This window comes from Thunnus maccoyii, chromosome 24, assembly GCF_910596095.1.
Source record: "Thunnus maccoyii chromosome 24, fThuMac1.1, whole genome shotgun sequence".
NCBI lineage: Eukaryota > Metazoa > Chordata > Actinopteri > Scombriformes > Scombridae > Thunnus > Thunnus maccoyii.
In genome coordinates, this window is record NC_056556.1 from 3,703,834 (window position 1) to 3,724,690 (window position 20,857).

Sequence of the window (20,857 nt, forward strand, 5' to 3'; positions counted from 1 at the left end):
TTGGGTAAGGGTCAGGTTAAGGGTCTGGGGTAGGCAATGAGTTGGGACAAGGTTAAGATAAGAAGCTATAGGGAATGTTTCAGGTTACTGCGAGTCCTCACAAGTATGGAAGTACAAGTGTGTAAGTGTGAATGTGCACCTCTGTGTGTGTTAAGACAACTCATTAAGTGTGTCGTCCTTCTGTAGAAGAATAAGGAGAGCAGGACACTATGCTGCAGTCTGCACTCAGCATGTCAGTCACACACAGCAGTCAGTAAACCATTTCCTGTTATGGGTGAGTGTATTCAGGTTTGTGTGTGTGAGAGAGAGAGATGCTACTATGCACTGTCTCCTTAGTGGAATAATTGAGTCTAGGACTTCTATTGACATATGTGTGGCACATAGGATATTAACATGCAATTACCAACTTACTTGTGTTATTTTGTTTTATATGTTTGCACTTTATTTTACATGTTAACAGACCCTCCATTCAATTTCATATATTTCTATTTATCTGGATGGACAATGTTAGGTTCAGTGAAGCCAGATAACAAAAAGATATCCTAGGTATGTTGAACTTGCTATTTTACACGTTAACAGACCCTCCATTCAATTTCATATATTTCTATTTGGAGTGTAAAAGGCAGGAGATCAGCTGGGGGTTTATAAGCTGTGAGCCTGCGCTGCATTCTTCAGTTGGCAGTTAACGTATAATCAGTAAAGCCACGGAGGATCAGCAGACTCACACTCTTTTTTTCCATCTGTTCTTTCAGGTGTGTAAATGTCATGTAAACATTTATACAGTTTATCAGTTTTTCTATTTAGTGTACTGTTATGTATTGTAGCGTGTAGTTTGTAGTTTGTCAGCGGTCTTTGCGCTAGCTTGGTGTCCTAAACTGGGACGAGTTGGCGCTAGCTTGCCGTTTACGATGATGGTTATCATCAAATTACACCTGTCAAAACGTCAAAGGGAGTCAGATGTAACGTTTGCTTGACTCCACTGATATATATGTATTTATAAGATTTAATGTTAGAGTGTTTTATAGTTTATGTTTCTTTGTTTTATTAATTTTCTTCTAACGGTTAATAACGTTTATTTTCAGTTTGTTTCTAACGGTTAATAGAATGTAGACGGTTAGAGCCCGAACAGCTGATTAGCAGCGCTGTAGTTTACCGTTGCCAAGGCAACCACTCTATGGGCGTAACGTATGCATGCATGTAAAAAGAAACACACACACACACTCATCCTCACACTGATAAATGGATGAAGAAATCTGTGGGCTACATTCACTGCGATCATTAATAAGACTCTCTTGGATTTGTGTTATTTGAATGGAAACGAATCATAGGATGACGTTTGGTTTCTGTCTCGGGGTGAAATGTGTGTGTTTCCATGAAGTGGAATTTGTTGGAGTGAGTTGTGGGACGACTGGAGACGACGAGGTTTGAATGAGCGCTTGTTTGATTTGTGAATTGGAAACTGGAAAGTCTTTTCTTCCTGCTGATTTGCTCTGTTTAGTAGTAAAGTAAATACTGCTTATGTGCATATGAGTGTGCTTTTCCTTCCTTCTATCCATTTTTTCTTTCCTTTCATCCTCCCTTGTTGTTTTCTTTTGTCTCATCTTCATTCTTAATTCAATATTTCTAAACACAAGCAGGAAAAAAGGATCCGAACAAAACCGACAGAAAAAAGATAGAGAGGGTAAGCGAAGGAGGAATGACATGAATCTTTTGTGCAGTGCTCTCTCTCCACCAACCTCTCTGTAGAATAATACAGTCACAGTCTACAGCACACAAGAAGCTATTTCTCTCCAAATAAAATGATTAGATCTGATTTTTAAATAAACAAACAGCTATATTATAATTTTATCTTCATCTTTTCTACAAACAATTTATTTGTCCCGTTTTGCACACATCACAGAGATACAACAGACTGCATTAATGCCATCTGAGCACTTTTTATTTCCTTGTTGGAATAAAAGACACACATCAGACTTTATGATCCAAATGATAAAGATTTATAAAGTCTGTTAATATTTGACTTTTGATCCAGTTTTTTCAGTCCAAAGTTCAGAGCTGCTGTTCTGTGATCAGATTTCCTTAAAGAACACTTCAGGTTAAAGATGAATACAGAGAGTTGAGTAGTATTGATTTAACGTGGTAAATATATTTTTTTTGTGGAAAAACCATATCTGACACACATTATTGTTCCAAGTAGAGTATTTTTATATGTCTTAGTACATGTCTGGAGAGGATTTTTAACTTTTTTTAATACTCATCCATTCAGAAGAACTTATCAGAAATGAAGGACATAAAACCATAAAAATGCACTTTGTCTTCAACCTCACATTACAAACAAAGCTGTTTCTCTTGAGGAAAACTATAACATCTCTCCATCATTAAATCTGCCTGTTTCTAAAGCTAATAAAGGTGTAACTTTGCACACAGAAATCTTTGACTCTTACAGTATTGTGTTTTTCAGGAGACAACTTGTCCATAATTTACATTTGTACCAAACATCAACATTTGTCTTATATATCAGGAACAATTTGCTCCGAGCGTCATGAATATTACACTGTATCCTGTTTTGGAAAATGAAAAATAACTGAATCATTATGCAGCTCATGTGATTCATGTGATGACGAGTGTTTACAGTGCAGCAGTAAAGTTGAACTGTGAGGGAAGAACTTTAGAGGAATAAGTTTCTATTAGTTCAGACTTATTTAAACTTTATGAACCAGAATCTTCTGAAAATAAGCCTGATTTACTGAAATAAACCTGGTTTAACCAATAATTCTTCAGGATCAGTCTACTAGAATGTTTTTATACATAAAACAAATGTACATTTTGTCATTTGGCAGTCGCTTCAATCCAAAGAGATTTACAAGTGTGGCGAGACGGTCGAGCGTGAGAGGACAGTAACTCTGAAAGAGCGGTGATACAAATTCTCAAGTAGCTGTGCAGTGAGAAAGAGAACTTTTTGTTTGTTTGTTTGTGTTTTAAATAGTTATTTAAGTGAGACACAACTGGAACACAAGTGCACAAGAAATACCATAAACGACAAGAAAGTAGATTTACAGTCAACAAAGTAGGGGTGGGTGAAAAAATCAATTCATAGAAGAATCTCAATTCTTATTTTCTATGATTCTGAATTGATTCACAAAAGTTATCGCTTTTATGCACATCAGTCTTTCTTTGAACAGCGTTTTTTTCTCTTATATTCAAATATTACACAGCGTGAATTCAGCCTCAGCTCAGAATCAAACCTCTGCATGTCCTTCTGTTATAACACTGTGACACAAGACAGCTGTCAGTTTATCAGAGCAGCTCCTGCACTGAAATGTTTACTGCACATAATGTGTGATCTCAGTTTAATTTTTTTTAAATGGGTATGAAGCTTTATAATGATCTCTATCACTCATGATGTGATTGGTTGCACTGAAGGAACATCACTCTTATAATATTGGAGATTATATATTAAAATTTTAAAGTGAGCAGGATCGTGGTGCAGCTGCAGAATGTAGTTTGAAAGTGAGTTTTTTTTTAAAATAGAGAGCATAGTCTGAACGTGTTTTAACAGCATTTCAGTGACAATGTTTAAATTTACTACATTTGTTGAAGTAGCTGAAATAAAGTCACTGAATGCTGTTGAGACAAGATACAAATAGACGTCTAAACATTTAAAATCTGCTGTATTTTAACCTCGACGCCTTTTCAAGTGCAAATCACCAAACACATTATTACTGGATCAGACTGTGAGTTTACAGTCATGTCTCTATGTCTTTGATCTATATATTCTTTAAATCTTGAACTATATTTTTCATCTTCAGTTGCTGCTTCCTGTGTTTTATCCCCGTCAGATTAAAGCTGAACTAATATATTTAAAATGTAATGTAGCTGCAGCCTGATACACAGTCAGATTCCACTTTATCATCATTAAGGAAATGTAAGTCTGGTAAATGATGAATTAATGGACGACACTGAATAAAACTTCATTGTTTGAACTTATTGACACTTTTCTTTGACTCTGGTTCTTTTTCTTAAAGATAAATGTGCAGCGTCCACATTCACATGAATGAATATCTCTACCTGAACTGGATTAAAATGGAGGCTCTGCCTTTTATTTACCTGTTGTTTCCTCACTTTGGTCTTGGTTACAACATAGCTGAACATGTTACTATACTGCTTTGACATACAGCATGTTGGTGTTCAAGTTTGCTTTCTGTTGAAGTGTAAAATGTTCTAAAACTGGTGTAAAATATTGTTGGCCGTTCAAGTTTATACAGAAATCATGAATGTTACACAGCATTTCTGATCTGATAACAGTAGAGATGGTCGTTATAGTGATGAGTTATGTTGCTTTGTTGACTGCATTGGTAGAATGAAATAAGAGTATTTATCAATACTCTTATCGGTTCTTTTTCATTACCAAAGAATTGGGGATTTTTGAATTATTAAAGAGAGAATAAATCCAGAACAGTCAGCAAAGTCACTATATAATTTCAACAATATTTCACTTGAAAGAAATAAAAAAATGTCAGTAAAATAAATAATATTCCTGACATGAAAATACTGCATGAAGTTTAAAAAGAATGAAGAACACAGACATCAGTCAGTATCTTCATCCTGTCCTCCTCCTCCTCCTTCTGCTGCTCTTTTATTACAGAGTTTCCAGAGGACCAGAGTAAAGAGCTTGTGAGACACCAGAGAAGACAGCTGTGGATGTGTCGCCCACCTCGAATACTTTTGCTGGGGTTTCACATGTCTGCTTTCGGAGTCTCTAACTCTACTTACCAAGACTGGCTTTCACACTGAAACATAGTTTTTTCCGTACAAAGGACACACATGGTGCTGGGTCTTTCCATTTATTGAAAATTTAATAAATTAATTTAGAATTTGTATTAATCAGTGATCACATACACAGCCTGGCCTAATAAATGTCAGATGTGTAACATAGTATGAAAAAATATGTGATATCAGTACAAACAATTGTGAACAAGAAGTAAAAAATCCAAGACACTTTGAGTCCTGAGTGTGTTAAATTCATTTTTTTTCATGTGGATGGTTAGAGGAGATGGTTAAACAGTGCACATATGGAACATGTACAGTGGCTCATACTGGTCCCATAAATTGAATTCTTCATCATAAATCAGTGTGGTATTGTTTTGTTGGATTGGTATTCACCAATGATAGTGTACACAGCATGGGCTAATTCTGCCAGTAAAGAAAATTAAATTTTGTAAGAATTGTATTGCAGATATCCAGAATATTCATTCTAGATATCCAAAATGTAATTGTGGATATCTGAAATTGGAAGCCCAAAACACATAAATGGCAAAAGTGACATCATTTGTCCGAGGAAGAATGACGTTGTGGATATCTGAAATGTTCATTTTCACTAGGAAGAATTAATTTACGGACATCTGCAATGAATATCCAGTCTAGCAATTATATGTTAAAACTGCTTGCCATAGGTGTGCTGGAATGGAAACCTACCTTCTCTGTTAAAGGAATAACATTGATAATACTCATGTTAGAGCCAGTTGAGTGTCAAAGATCATCTATTGAATACACACAAGGTGAAGACAGGTTGATACAAACAGATGCCTTCCTGTGATGTATTTTACATGTCTTTCTAATAAAATAGAAATTGTTCTTTTGCAGTTAATAAACTCTGTTATTCATTAAAGTGGAAGTATATGGATATGACCACGTAAATATCAAATCACTAAAAAGAGAAGTGAAGTATAATGTTATTCACAAATGTTATCACTTAACATTACATCACATAACAAAGTTTAAAGCTGATGTTGATGTAAATTGTTCATTTTGTAAAGCTCTGCCTGAAACACTGCTTCATTTTTTTTGGATTTGTTCTCACACTAGAATATTTTGGAAAGATCTTACTGGTTTTATTATTGCTAATAAATCTAATGATGAATGAATGAGAATAAAAAGTGTTTAATTCAGATCCTAAAGAGAAGCTGATAATTCATCTGGAAGCTTCATACAATATATTCATCTGCAATCAAGTGTCTTTTGTGATATGTAGGCAGAAACATCTGTGCAGAATACTAATAAATATCCAAGGACATTTGTTCTTTTAGTATTTTACTGATCTACTCCAACTTGAATGTCTTGTTGATCATATTTAATAATTTTAAACACAAATATCTTTGCACTTCTTGTTTCCTTTCATGTTACAATAGTAGAGATGATTTTTCATACAGTTCATACTTACCTCAACTGTAATAAATCATCCATATACACATAAAAAATAATGTATTGTATGACTAATTATAATGTGAGGATAAAAAACTACAGAAATATGACTTAATCAGTTATTTATTGATAATATTTACATTTGTGCATTTCACAATATTTCAGGATAGTCATTTTATTTGAAGGTAAAAAAAAGAGTATTATTTTCTTTTTGCATTGTTGCATCAAGAGTCGTTTCACTACATCTGTTTCTGGCACAAAGTCACTGAGCTGCTTACAGTTTAAAACATATTTTCACCTATTTTATACAATCAAAAGTCTCTGAAAAAAAACATAAAAGAATAGGCATAAAAAAATAAACATTATCTCTTGCTATAGCTAATTTAAAATATCAAGTAAAAAATATATTTACATTTTTAAGATCACATTCTTGAGATAATTTACCGTTATCTTGATGAAACAGTGAACCATTTTTAATGCAATTGTTTCATATTGATTCAGTGCTTCCGAAAGCTTCGTTCCTCTCATCAATAACAAGATAACTAGATCACAGTGTCACAGATTACTTCCCACAATGCACCTGTTCACGCTGTCAGTCCCACGATACATCCATGATCTCACATTACAGCCATATTTTCACCTATTTTATACAATCAAAAGTCTCTGTGTCTGCTTTTGCAATTTACACTGAGTCTGGTATTTTAAAGAGGAAAAGTAAAAAAAAAAAAAGATAAAAGAATAGGCATAAAACATAAACATTATCTCTTGCAATAGCTAATTCAAAATATCAAGTAAAAATTATATTTATATTTTTAAGATCACATTATTGAGATAATTTACCGTTATCTCGATATATCTCCTGATCGTACCTTTATTGCATCAATACTTCAAGATATCATCAGAGTCATTCGTCTCCGCCTGGAGCAAAAACGAGCATCCCAGGAGACAGTTATCACAAAAATACATTAAGATAAATAGTTTATGGCCTCTATTTGTTTTGCCACAATAAAAAAAAATATTTAATCATGATCGCAACACAATAATCTGATATGTAAACATGAAGAGAATCATCACAGGATGACGCATAAATATCAGCTCCATTAAGATTAATCTTTAGTACCTCAAGAACAAGAGATGAGTCATAATCTCCAGACAAATTTGATCAAGTATTGCTGGCTGCTCCTGGCCTCCATATAAACTGTCTTCTTAATCATTCGATTTAGAAAACAGTTTCAGGCAGACATCGTCATGTCAAACCTAAAGTCACTATATTGTAAAACTACTGAAGACAGTATTTGTACTTGGACTGCAGTAATATAGGAATTTAGTCAGATTCCTGATGTCAACTGATAATACATGATTATCATACTGTATCAGCATCTTGCATGTTTTCATCCAATGATCACAAGAAGACAATTATTCCCTGATCACCACGTTACCACCACACTGATGACTGGTTCACCATATTTCAAACCGCTTGTCTTTCTTAAAGGGAGTTCTGTCCACAATGTTGTTGTTGAAGAGTCTAGAAAAATACCAAAGCAGAGAGTAAATGTCACTCATACAGCCAACAATAATATGAATGATTGAGTGATTATGAATTATTTTCCTGTAAGCCTACGACTACAACATTCTTAATGAATAATGAATAATGGTGCACTAATTAATGTTTGCTTACCGCACAGCTTCAATGGAAGGGTTGATGGAGACCAGCTGGAGTAACCTGTGTGTCGCAGCATCTGTGATCTTATTGTGACTCAGACTGTAACATGCACACAAACAAAAAAGAAAAAGTGAGGACAAAAGGTACATTATTATATAATATGGAGCCAGTGGCTGATGTAGGCAGTAGAGGTAAATGTCAGGCGTCACTGCAGAAACACTAAAGTTCTCTTTGTCAATGGATTATGTTGACTTGCATTTCTGTCTGCTCAGACCAACACAAAGAGACACACACCTCTAAAACTGTGATCATAAAAACAAAAATCCACCTGATTATGTCTTTTGTTCAGTCAGTGAAAAACCTCTCGTCTTCATACAGTAGCAGATATGTGCACGCTGTCAGTCGGTCATTTTGATCGCACAGCTGAGTATCTTCATTAATTATTGAAGTTTTCTGACACTACTGCATGATCTAACACTGTAATTCACAGCGCTGAGCTGTTCAACATCCATTCCAAGTTTAAACAGTCAGATAATTTGGAGTATAGTGATCATCCTCAGGATGCATCATGAACTCCATCAAAGATCTCAGGATATTTTTTACTTCTAGTAAATCATCACACTTAATTTCCTCTGGAGAATCTGAATAAATTCTGCTGTGAATACAGATTATCTGCAGCCAGATTGCTGCTCTTCTCATGGTACTCACAGTAATGGCAAACTAGTTGTGTGCATGTTTATTTACCCAGACAACTAAATGTAAACTATTCTATTATTATAAAATTACAGTATGTTTATTGTAGTACAAAGTTCTGTAAACAACAGGTGTAAAAACATTTTCTTTAAATAAATGATAAGAGGAGAAATGGGTGAATGTATTTACTATTTTAGTAAATATATACAATTAGTATAATGAGTAGCTACTATAATTAAATCTGTCAGCACCTTCAGTCAGTAATGTAGACGAGGCGCAGCAGTCTTTGTTGTCATGATGTGTGTCAGCAGGACCACTATGGAAATGACTTTTGGTGTTTTTATCCTCTGTCATCACTCTTCATTTTTATGTTTAACACTTTAATAGTTTTATATACTGTTCATAGTTCGATTTATTTTGTTGGTTTTGTGTTTCTGTGTGTTGGGCTTGTATTTGATTGTTTTCTTTGTGAATATGTGGAAAAGCGTGTTATGTGTCGGTTGCTTTATGATAGAATTAAACCGAACCAAACCTCTAACTGTACAGATATAATTGTCTTCTCATATACACACTGACAGCAACTTCAGTCTCTCCTGAAATCTAAATTCAACATAATCTCCCCTTGAAAGTGTATTTGGGGAACTCTATAATAAACTTGGGGTGCTGTAAGCTGTCAGCAGGGTTACTGTCTCTTTCTGCCTCCCTAACAAGGAACATTTTTCTTCAGAAAAGCCGTCTTGTGATCCTCTCAGCTCATTAAACTTATTGTCTCTTTTGAATCTCACACCAACTCCACCTGCCTGTTGTGGTCAGCAATATGATTTTGTGAGTTACTACCTCCGCCACTGACTAGACTAGAGCTGACACAGCATTATATACATATTTGTGACATGAACACATGTATCTGTACAGTCTGACACTCACTCCAGGACTTGGACTTTATGCAGATGTTTGATGAGTGTGAGCAGCAGCTGGTCAGTGAGCTGACAGTGACTGAGGTCCAGCTCTGTCAGCCTGTCAGAGAAGTCCAGCATCTGGGCCAAACCTTCACAGGCACTCTGATTCAGTGTGGTGTGACTGAGGTCCAGCTCTCCACCCAGGGCTCTACACAGGGACTCTCCTCGTCTCACTGTGTCCCTGTCACTGCTCCCAGGAACCAGTGACACCAGCTGGAGGAGGACAGCTTTACTGGCTCTGAACAGGACAAACAGAGCAAAGAGCAGACTGTTACCATGCAGAAACATAACTGTGAACAAGTTTCTTCTCTGGTTTAGGTTATTCTTCCCTACCGGAGACGGACTCTGTCTAGGACAGGAAACAGCAGGTCCAGACTGCTGTCTTCCACCTCACAGTCTCTCAGGTCCAGCTGTGTGTCGCGGCTGCTGTGTCTCAGGATGGTGGAGACGGCCCTGCAGTCAGCAAAGGTCAGACTCAGAGGCTCAGTCTGATCCTCCTCTGTCAGCTCCACACAGGAGGAGCAGGACAGATCCAGCCTGTGCTGTAGAGTCCTGAGCAGGCCTGATGCTGCCCCCTGCTTGGCATCAGAGGCAGCACAGCAGTGGATGAACCTCAGCAACAGCTTCCTGTCAACACTGGTAGCAGAATTGATTCAGAAATGTAAGACAGTTAACAAATTATACACAAATAATACAATCATATCACTTCATTGTTCAGATACCAATATGACTAGCAGACTCACAAATATTCCACACAAATAATATCCATTTAAAGGATACAGGATATTAAATAGTACAGTGTTATCATAACCGATAGTGTGATGAAGAACAAAGAATTGTCTTTCAACAAAATATACTAGTTTGAAATTAATCATGACACGAAAAAGAGTCCAAATACTCTACAGTGTTATTGAGCAGGTTTACAAGCAAGAATAGGCAACTTGGTTACTTCTGGTTACAACCTGGATTAGTCTACAGGGAATGAGATGTTACTTTAAATAATTAAATAATAAATAATACTTTAAATACTTTAAATGATTCATTTGTTGGAGTATTTAGGCAAATCAGCGAAGCATTATTGCCACCACATCACTGAAATAAATATGGTTGATAGCTGTGATCTTACACTGCTGTGTAATGAATTAAGTAAAGACCAAACCAACAGTACTGCAAAGTGTTCAATAAGAGACTGAAGGCAGATTTTGGATGCTAGAGCTTACAGCAGAGCCCTCTGAAGACACCCTGAGTCTAATACATCAATCATAGGAGGTATGTAATCTATCTCATCTGTATCCTCTAACATCTAAGGTGCTCTCCCAGTACGCTATCAGTGATGGATAAATGATATCCTGTGTGTTAGAGAGTACTGATACAGCTACAGCGTTAAGAAATGAGCACTAATGTCTGACCTGAGTTGAGAGACTTTGTCCAGTGTAAAGAGGATGGACTCTATTTCCTCCGTTGGTATGGAGGTCCACTGCAGGTTTACTTTAACTCTGTCACTGTGTTGAAGGATGAAGAGCAGAGCAGCACAGTCCACCAAGTCCAGCTCTCTGCAGGTCAGGTTGATCACATGATCCAATGACCTCAGTAAACTGGGTATCATGTGACGGGTTTGAGCTTTATAGATCTCTCTGATGGCAGTCAACACAAAGCTGGGACTGGGCCTGAAAGCATACAGTGTATTTACCAATGACACTCTGTCTGGTCAAACAATGAACAAACTGATGATGAAACAGAAGCCATAACAGCACATATACAAATTATTAAATGGAAAACAACTTTATGTCTATGTCCAATAAAAGGGGAAAAATGATTTGACAACCTTTTGAATACAATCCTGTCCAGAAAGGGAAGCAGACGTGTGATTCTCTCCTGTAAGAAGCCGTTCTTCCTCAGGTTCACAGTGATGGTCTGAGCTGACGACTGCTGAAGCAGATACTGAAGAACCTCCCATTTCAGACAGCAGGAGGTCAGGTCTCCACCAACCTTACTGAAGAAGGAACAGGTCAAGTCCTCATCCTGGATTTCATGGAGGAGGTCCAGTAGCTGCTGCAAACTCTCTTCATTCAGTCTGCACATTTCATAATAAATATGTTTTAGAAAAGGTAAGTATTAATACATTAGACATTTTCATTAATTAGTGTGTGTTTATATGGCTGAGGAAAGACATTTACTTGATTGTTAGAGGGCCATCATGAAGCAGCAGTGAAGTGAGACCCTGAGCAAAGATGCTGAGCTCAGTCAGGTCTAACCGTCTGACTGACCAGTGTCTCAGCACGGATGCCAAACTACTGACAACTTTCAACAATACTCGTTCTGATAGTTGGGTTGTCTTAGGGACGAGAGAAAGCTCATCAACAGCCAGACAGGCCACTCTCCCTCTTCTTATCCACCCAAACAGTCTCAAGGCCGTATTGTTGGACAGTCTGAAAATGCAGAAACAGATGTCCTGAAATATGTGATGAAAACCCCTAATTGATCATTTAAATTGGACAACTGGTGTTAAAAGAAGACAGACAGTAATTAGATGAATACGTACTTCAGACTGTGTAGTTGTGTTGTACGTCTAAAGAGGAGCGAGGTTTCTCTGACAGACATCTTTCTGGGTGTGAGGATGAGATTCACTTCAGAGCCACAAAGTCTGAGAACTCTCCCTGCAGACCTGCAGGTTTTCCTGCCTAACTTTCCTGTTAACAGCAGGTTGAACCCCAGGAGCTGCAGCAGAGAGACCAGCTGCTGGGTCTCCTCTCTGGATGTCACAGAGATGGATGAACACACACTCTGGAAGAACTCTGGATCACAGCTACAACACAATATTATGGATCAATTGTGAAAACAGCAAAGCAAACGTACAAGAGTAGAAGACAAACTGCATTACAAACCATCTGATGTCTGATGTCTTTCATCAAAGATGAAATTCAGAACAAGAACATACAGCAGGAGGAAACAGTCAGTAAAGACAGTATGTTCTTAAATGATGACTGAACTGAAAAGTTCATTTATCTTTACCATTTCTGAAATAAACCATGTGGTATTTGTAAAAATACAGCATTAGTCTGACTTACCTGAGCCCTGAGATATAAGGCAGACACTGTAGGAAACTCCTCACTTCACTCTCTTCTTCTGAGCAGCCTGTCAGCTTCACTTCTTTCTTCTCTGATTGGAGTTTCAGCACTTCCAGCAGGATGGAGGCCTTTCTCTCTGACAGGTTTATGGACCAGACTGTAGGTGACTGTAAAACTGACTGTAATGCTGGAAGGACTCTCCTGCCTGTTTTAGTTTCACAGTCCTTCACCTGAGAGTACAGATCCAGTAGGAAATGACACTGATATTCCTTATAATAATCATCATCATCCATGTATCTGTCATTAACAGGGAACGTTTCATAACTGCACACTGATGATAACAGCTCCAGTATCTTCTCTCCTGTCTGCTGTTCTCTCTCTGCTGCTGCACAGAACAGATTCACCAAGAACCTGATTTCTTCATTAGTATCTGACCAGTCAGGATCAAAACTGGAACAATAAGAAGGAAACATTTTGTGAGGATTTGATCTCAACTACATAACTACAAACACACACTACTGATGGACTCTATCTTGTACATGGCTGTCCTGTATAAAATTATGAAATTAAAAACACTTAATTAATCAGGAAATAATATAAATCATTTTTGAATTATTACTGCCTCACAACAAAAACACCAATCCTGTGTGTGAAATCACTGCATATTTGCTACCTACAGGTTATATTCACTTTAAGTAATTAAAATGTAAAATATATGCAGAATATATGAATAGAAATATTGAAACAACTAAATCTAGAGTCCACATCATGTACAGTAGTTAAAATATCATCCCAGCATGCTTTACCTCTGAGATGGAAGACGTATAAATTACTGTTATGCTACATTACATCTGTCAGTGGAGACACAAAATGATCATTCATAAGTGTCTGAAATCTTCATTTACTGCTCACTATAGAGTTGGTAGAATTTACATCATAGTCAGTAAAAATAACTAATCATGAGGTAAAAAAGCAATGACTGCATTTTTGCATCTATGTAAATGTAGCAGTGCTTATTTTTCTTAATTAATGAACATTTTGTTTTTATTTATGAACAATGTATTTTTGAAGCTGCCAAGATGACTGCCATTACTATTATAAGTAATTTGATCCTGTCAATGTCCCATATTTAACATTTCATCACATTTTCATATTTCTCTTTGTTTATTATGTGTGTAAATATTATAAATAAACTACCATATATCTGAGAGAAGGTGGTTTGACTCTTTTGTGTGTGTAAATCTTTTAATATCAGAGTCACTGAGGTTCCCAAAAACTAGGAAAGAAACTTATCCGACAACATATTTCATATACTTCCAACCCATGTTCTCTGTCAATACTACAGACGGGGGACAAATTAAAGGAAAAACCTGAATAAAAAAAGTGGAGAAACATATCAAATGCAGATGCTTCTGTTCACCAGAGCTCACTGAATGCTTTGGTGAGGATGAAAATGATGTGAATAAAATGCTCGGACCTTTACAGTCACCAGATCTCAACCTAGTTGAACACCTATGGAAGATTTTGGACCAATGTGGAATACAATGCTCTCCACCACCATCTTCATAAGACCAAATAATATCGTGTTAACTTTTAAATCTGGTAGATAAATCGGAATGAGAGGAAAACATTTTGTTATGATCCCATGTCAGTGGTACAAAGAGATCTGTGCATTAGTGATATACACTGTATCTCCTTAACATGGCGATCAAGTCATATATTAGAATAAGGGGACTCTTCTCCTAAAAAGATGGCTGAAGAATCCCTCACTTCATTGTTTGAAGGTATACAGCTATACAACTCCTTAACTGTAAGTCATGTGAAGTACCTGAGCTTTGAGATGTGAGGCAGACACTGTAGGAAACTCCTCACTTCACTCTCTTCATCTGACCAGACTGTCAGCTCCACTTCTTTCTTCTTTGATTGGAGTTTCAGCACTTCCAGCAGGAGGGAGACCTTTCTCTCTGACAAGTTTATGGACCAGACTGTAGGTGACTGGAAAACTGACTGTAATGCTGGAAGGACTCTCCTGACTGTTTCAGTTTCATAGTCCTTCATCTGAGAGTACAGATCCAGTAGGAAATAACACTGATGTTCCTTTTTATCATAATTATAATAATAACCATGATGTTTCATGTATCTCTCTTTAAAATGTATCACTTCTTCACTGCACACTGATGATAACAGCTCCAGTATCTTCTCTCCTGTCTGCTGTTCTCTCTCTGCTGCTGCACAGAACAGATTCACCAACAACCTGATTTCTTCATCAGGATCTGACCAGTCAAGATCAAAACTGGAACAATAAGAAGGAAACATTTTGTGAGGATTTGATCTCAGCTACATAACTACAAACACACACTAGTGATGGACTCTATCTTGTACATGGCTGTCCTGTATAAAATTATGAAATTAAAAACACTTAATTAATCAGGAAAGAAAATAAATCATTTTTGAACTATTACTGCCTCACAACGAAAACACCAATCCTGTGTGTGAAATCACTGCATATTTGCTACCTACAGGTTATATTCACTTTAAGTAATTAAAATGTAAAATATATGCAGAATATATGAATATAAATATTGAAAAATTTAAATCTAGAGTCCACATCATGTACAGTAGTTAAAATATCATCCCAGCATGCTTTACCTCTGAGATGGAAGACGTATAAATTACTGTTATGCTACATTACATCTGTCAGTGGAGACACAAAATGATCATTCATAAGTGTCTGAAATCTTCATTTGCTGCTCACTATAGAGTTGGTAGAATTTACATCATAGTCAGTAAGAATAACTAATCATGAGGTAAAAAAGCAATGACTGTATTTTTGCATCTATGTAAATGTAGCAGTGCTTGTTTTTCTTAATTAATGAACATTTTGTTTTTATTTATGAACAATGTATTTTTTAAGCTGCCAAGATGACTGCCATTACTATTATAAGTACTTTGATCCTGTCAGTGTCCCATATTTAACAATTCATCACATTTTCATATTTCTCTTTGTTTATTATGTGTGTAAATATTATAAATAAACTACCATATATCTGACAGAAGGTGGTTTGACTCTTTTGTGTGTGTAAATCTTTTAATATCAGAGTCACTGAGGTTCCCAAAAACTAGGAAAGCAATTTATCTCACAACATATTTCATATACTTCCAACCCATGTTCTCTGTCAATACTACAGACGGGGGACAAATTAAAGGAAAAATCTGAATAAAAAAGTGGAGAAACATATCAAAGGCAGATGCTTCTGTTCACCAGGGCTCACTGAATGCTTTGGTGAGGATGAAAATGATGTGAATAAAATGCTCGGGCCTTTACAGTCACCAGATCTCAACCCAGCTCAACACCTATGGAAGATTTTAGACCAATGTGGAATACAATGCTCTCCACCACCATCTTCATAAGACCAAATAATATCGTGTTAACTTTTAAATCTGGTAGATAAATCGGAATGAGAGGAAAACATTTTGTTATGATCCCATGTCAGTGGTACAAAGAGATCTGTGCATTAGTGATATACACTGTATCTCCTTAACATGGCGATCAAGTCATATATTAGAATAAGGGGACTCTTCTCCTAAAAAGATGGCTGAAGAATCCCTCACTTCATTGTTTGAAGGTATACAGCTATACAACTCCTTAACTGTAAGTCATGTGAAGTACCTGAGCTTTGAGATATAAGGCAGACACTGTAGGAAACTCCTCACTTCACTCTCTTCATCTGAGCAGCCTGTCAGCTTCACTTCTTTCTTCTCTGATTGGAGTTTCAGCACTTCCAGCAGGATGGAGGCCTTTCTCTCTGACAGGTTTATGGACCAGACTGTAGGTGACTGTAAAACTGACTGTAATGCTGGAAGGACTCTCCTGTCTGTTTTAGTTTCACAGTCCTTCATCTGGGAGCACAGATCCAGCAGGAAATGACACTGATGTTCCTTTTTATCATAACTATAATAATAAACATGATGATTCATGTATCTCTCATTAAAATGTATCACTTCTTCACTGCACAGTGATGATAACAGCTCCAGTATCTTCTCTCCTGTCTGCTGTTCTCTCTCTGCTGCTGCACAGAACAGATTCACCAACAACCTGATTTCTTCATCAGGATCTGGCCGTCGTGGAAAACTGGAACAATAAGAAGGAAACATTTTGTGAGGATTTGATCTCAGCAACATAACTACAAACACACACTACTGATGGACTCTATCTTGTACATGGCTGTCCTGTATAAAATTATAAAATTAAAAACACTTAATTTATCAGGAAAGAATATAAATCATTTTTGAACTATTACTGCCTCACAACAAAAACACCAATCCTGTGTGTGAAATCACTGCATATTTGCTACCTACAGGTTATATTCACTTTAAGTAATTAAAATGTAAAATATATGCAGAATATATGAAAATAAATAGTGAATAAACTAAATCTAGAGTCCACATCATGTACAGTAGTTAAAATATCATCCCAGCATGCTTTACCTCTGAGATGGAAGACGTATAAATTACTGTTATGCTACATTACATCTGTCAGTGGAGACACAAAATGATAATTCATAAGTGTCTGAAATCTTCATTTACTGCTCACTATAGAGTTGGTAGAATTTACATCATAGTCAGTAAGAATAACTAATCATGAGGTAAAAAAGCAATGACTGCATTTTTGCATCTATGTAAATGTAGCAGTGCTTATTTTTCTTAATTAATGAACATTTTGTTTTTATTTTTGAACAATGAACTTTTTGAGCTGCCAAGATGGCTGCCATTACTATTATAAGTAATTTGATCCTGTCAATGTCCCATATTTAACATTTCATCACATTTTCATATTTCTCTTTGTTTATTATGTGTGTAAATATTATAAATAAACTACCATATATCTGACAGTAGGTGGTTTGACTCTTTTGTGTGTGTAAATCTTTTAATATCAGAGTCACTGAGGTTCCCAAAAACTAGGAAAGCAACTTATCTCACAACATATTTCATATACTTCCAACCCATGTTCTCTGTCAATACTACAGACGGGGGACAAATTAAAGGAAAAACCTGAATAAAAAAGTGGAGAAACATATCAAATGCAGATGCTTCTGTTCACCACGGCTCACTGAATGCTTTGGTGAGGATGAAAATGATGTGAATAAAATACTCGGACCTTTACAGTCACCAGATCTCAACCCAGCTGAACACCTATGGAAGATTTTAGACCAATGTGGAAGACAATGCTCTCCACCACCATCTTCATAAGACCAAATAATATCATATTAACTTTTAAATCTGGTAGATAAATCGGAATGAGAGGAAAACATTTTGTTATGATCCCATGTCAGTGGTACAAAGAGATCTGTGCATTAGTGATGTACACTGTATCTCCTTAACATGGCGATCAAGTCATATATTAGAATAAGGGGACTCTTCTCCTAAAAAGATGGCTGAAGAATCCCTCACTTCATTGTTTGAAGGTATACAGCTATACAACTCCTTAACTGTAAGTCATGTGAAGTACCTGAGCTTTGAGATATAAGGCAGACACTGTAGGAAACTCCTCACTTCACTCTCTTCATCTGAGCAGCCTGTCAGCTTCACTTCTTTCTTCTCTGATTGGAGTTTCAGCACTTCCAGCAGGATGGAGGCCTTTCTCTTTGACAGGTTTATGAACCAGACTGTAGGTGACTGGAAAACTGACTGTAATGCTGGAGGGACTCTCCTGCCTGTTTTAGTTTCATAATCCTTCAGATGACAGTACAATCCCAGTAGGAAATGACCCTGATAATCCATGTATCTGTCTTTAAAAGGGAATGTTTCATAACTGCACACTGATGATAACAGCTCCAGTATCTTCTCTCCTGTCTGCTGTTCTCTCTCTGCTGCTGCACAGAACAGATTCACCAAGAACCTGATTTCTTTAACAGGACCTGACCGTTGTGGAAAACTGGAACAATAAGAAGGAAACATTTTGTGAGGATTTGATCTCAGCAACATAACTACAAACACACACTACTGATGGACTCTATCTTGTACATGGCTGTCCTGTAAAAAATTATAAAATTAAAAACACTTAATTAATCAGGAAAGAATATAAATCATTTTTGAACTATTACTGCCTCACAACACAAACATCAATCCTGTGTGTGAAATCACTGCATATTTGCTACCTACAGGTTATATTCACTTTAAGTAATTAAAATGTAAAATATATGCAGAATGTATGAATATAAATATTGAAAAAACTAAATCTAGAGTCCACATCATGTATAATAGTTAAAATATCATCCCAGCATGCTTTACCTCTGAGATGGAAGACGTATAAATTACTGTTATGCTACATTACATCTGTCAGTGGAGACACAAAATGATCATTCATAAGTGTCTGAAATCTTCATTTACTGCTCACTATAGAGTTGGTAGAATTTACATCATAGTCAGTAAGAATAACTAATCATGAGGTAAAAAAGCAATGACGGTATTTTTGCAGCTGTGTAAATGTAGCAGTGCTTGTTTTTCTTAATTAATGAACATTTTGTTTTTATTTATGAACAATGAACTTTTTAAGCTGCCAAGATGGCTGCCATTACTATTATAAGTAATTTGATCCTGTCAGTGTCCCATATTTAACAATTCATCACATTTTCATATTTCTCTTTGTTTATTATGTGTGTAAATATTATAAATAAACTACCATATATCTGACAGAAGGTGGTTTGACTCTTTTGTGTGTGTAAATCTTTTAATATCAGAGTCCCTGAGGTTCCAAAAAACTAGGAAAGCAACTTATCTCACAACATATTTCATATACTTCCAACCCATGTTCTCTGTCAATACTACAGACGGGGGACAAATTAAAGGAAAAACCTGAATAAAAAAGTGGAGAAACATATCAAATGCAGATGCTTCTGTTCACCAGGGCTCACTGAATGCTTTGGTGAGGATGAAAATGATGTGAATAAAATGCTCGGACCTTTACAGTCACCAGATCTCAACCCAGCTCAACACCTATGGAAGATTTTGGACCAATGTGGAAGACAATGCTCTCCACCACCATCTTCATAAGACCGAATAATATCGTGTTAACTTTTAAATCTGGTAGATAAATCGGAATGAGAGGAAAACATTTTGTTATGATCCCATGTCAGTGGTACAAAGAGATCTGTGCATTAGTGATATACACTGTATCTCCTTAACATGGCGATCAAGTCATATATTAGAATAAGGGGACTCTTCTCCTAAAAAGATGGCTGAAGAATCCCTCACTTCATTGTTTGAAGGTATACAGCTATACAACTCCTTAACTGTAAGTCATGTGAAGTACCTGAGCTTTGAGATATAAGGCAGACACTGTAGGAAACTCCTCACTTCACTCTCTTCATCTGAGCAGCCTGTCAGCTCCACTTCTTTCTTCTCTGATTGGAGTTTCAGCACTTCCAGCAGGATGGAGGCCTTTCTCTTTGACAGGTTTATGGACCAGACTGTAGGTGACTGTAAAACTGACTGTAATGCTGGAAGGACTCTCCTGTTTGTTTTAGTTTCACAGTCCTTCATCTGGGAGTACAGACCCAGTAGGAAATAACACTGATGTTCCTTTTTATAATAATTATAATAATAAACATGATGATTCATGTATCTCTTTTTAAAATGTATCACTTCTTCACTGCACAGTGATGATAACAGCTCCAGTATCTTCTCTCCTGTCTGCTGTTCTCTCTCTGCTGCTGCACAGAACAGATTCACCAAGAACCTGATTTCTTCATCAGGATCTGACCGTCGTGGAAAACTGGAACAATAAGAAGGAAACATTTTGTGAGGATTTGATCTCAGCTACATAATTACAAACACACACTACTGATGGACTCTATCTTGTACATGGCTGTCCTGTATAAAATTATGAAATTAAAAACACTTCATTAATCAGGAAATAATATAAATCATTTTTGAACTATTACTGCCTCACAACACAAACACCAATCCTGTGTGTGAAATCACTGCATATTTGCTACCTACAGGTTATATTCACTTTAAGTAATTAAAATGTAAAATATATGCAGAATATATGAATAGAAATAGTGAATAAACTAAATCTAGAGTCCACATCATGTACAGTAGTTAAAATATCATCCCAGCATGCTTTACCTCTGAGATGGAAGACGTGTAAATTACTGTTATGCTACATTACATCTGTCAGTGGAGACACAAAATGATCATTCATAAGTGTCTGAAATCTTCATTTGCTGCTCACTATAGAGTTGGTAGAATTTACATCATAGTCAGTAAGAACA

General features: G+C 36.4%; 1 protein-coding gene and 1 long non-coding RNA gene across 2 annotated transcripts; one reads left to right on the forward strand and one right to left on the reverse strand.

The window, feature by feature from the left end:
- The first annotated feature begins 300 nt into the window (after window positions 1–300).
- On the forward strand, window positions 301–5,004 carry LOC121891887. The gene is made up of 2 exons (XR_006094208.1): window positions 301–752; window positions 4,646–5,004. It is a non-coding gene; the product is annotated as an uncharacterized LOC121891887 (long non-coding RNA).
- Window positions 5,005–6,354: 1,350 nt separating this feature from the next.
- On the reverse strand, window positions 6,355–19,914 carry LOC121891848. The gene is made up of 9 exons (XM_042404481.1): window positions 19,894–19,914; window positions 12,056–12,319; window positions 11,691–11,942; window positions 11,339–11,587; window positions 10,923–11,180; window positions 9,847–10,149; window positions 9,482–9,751; window positions 7,880–7,963; window positions 6,355–7,726 (listed from the first exon to the last, which is right to left on the reverse strand). Exons 2-9 carry the CDS (start codon window positions 12,112–12,114, stop codon window positions 7,660–7,662), a joined length of 1,542 nt encoding a protein of 513 aa, XP_042260415.1. The 5' UTR covers window positions 12,115–12,319; window positions 19,894–19,914; the 3' UTR covers window positions 6,355–7,659.
- Between the last annotated feature and the right edge of the window lie 943 nt (window positions 19,915–20,857).

What these genes read in the sequence shown, in the direction of transcription:
- LOC121891848 (XM_042404481.1), bottom strand. Translation starts at nt 12,114, where the DNA reads ATGTCTGTCAGAGAAACCTCGCTCCTCTTTAGACGTACAACACAACTA. An exon ending in CTAGACAGAGTCCGTCTCCG is followed by an intron (nt 9,752 to 9,846) that starts GTAGGGAAGAAT and finishes TGTCCTGTTCAG; the next exon opens with AGCCAGTAAAGCTGTCCTCC. An exon ending in CATAAAGTCCAAGTCCTGGA is followed by an intron (nt 7,964 to 9,481) that starts GTGAGTGTCAGA and finishes TGCATGTTACAG; the next exon opens with TCTGAGTCACAATAAGATCA.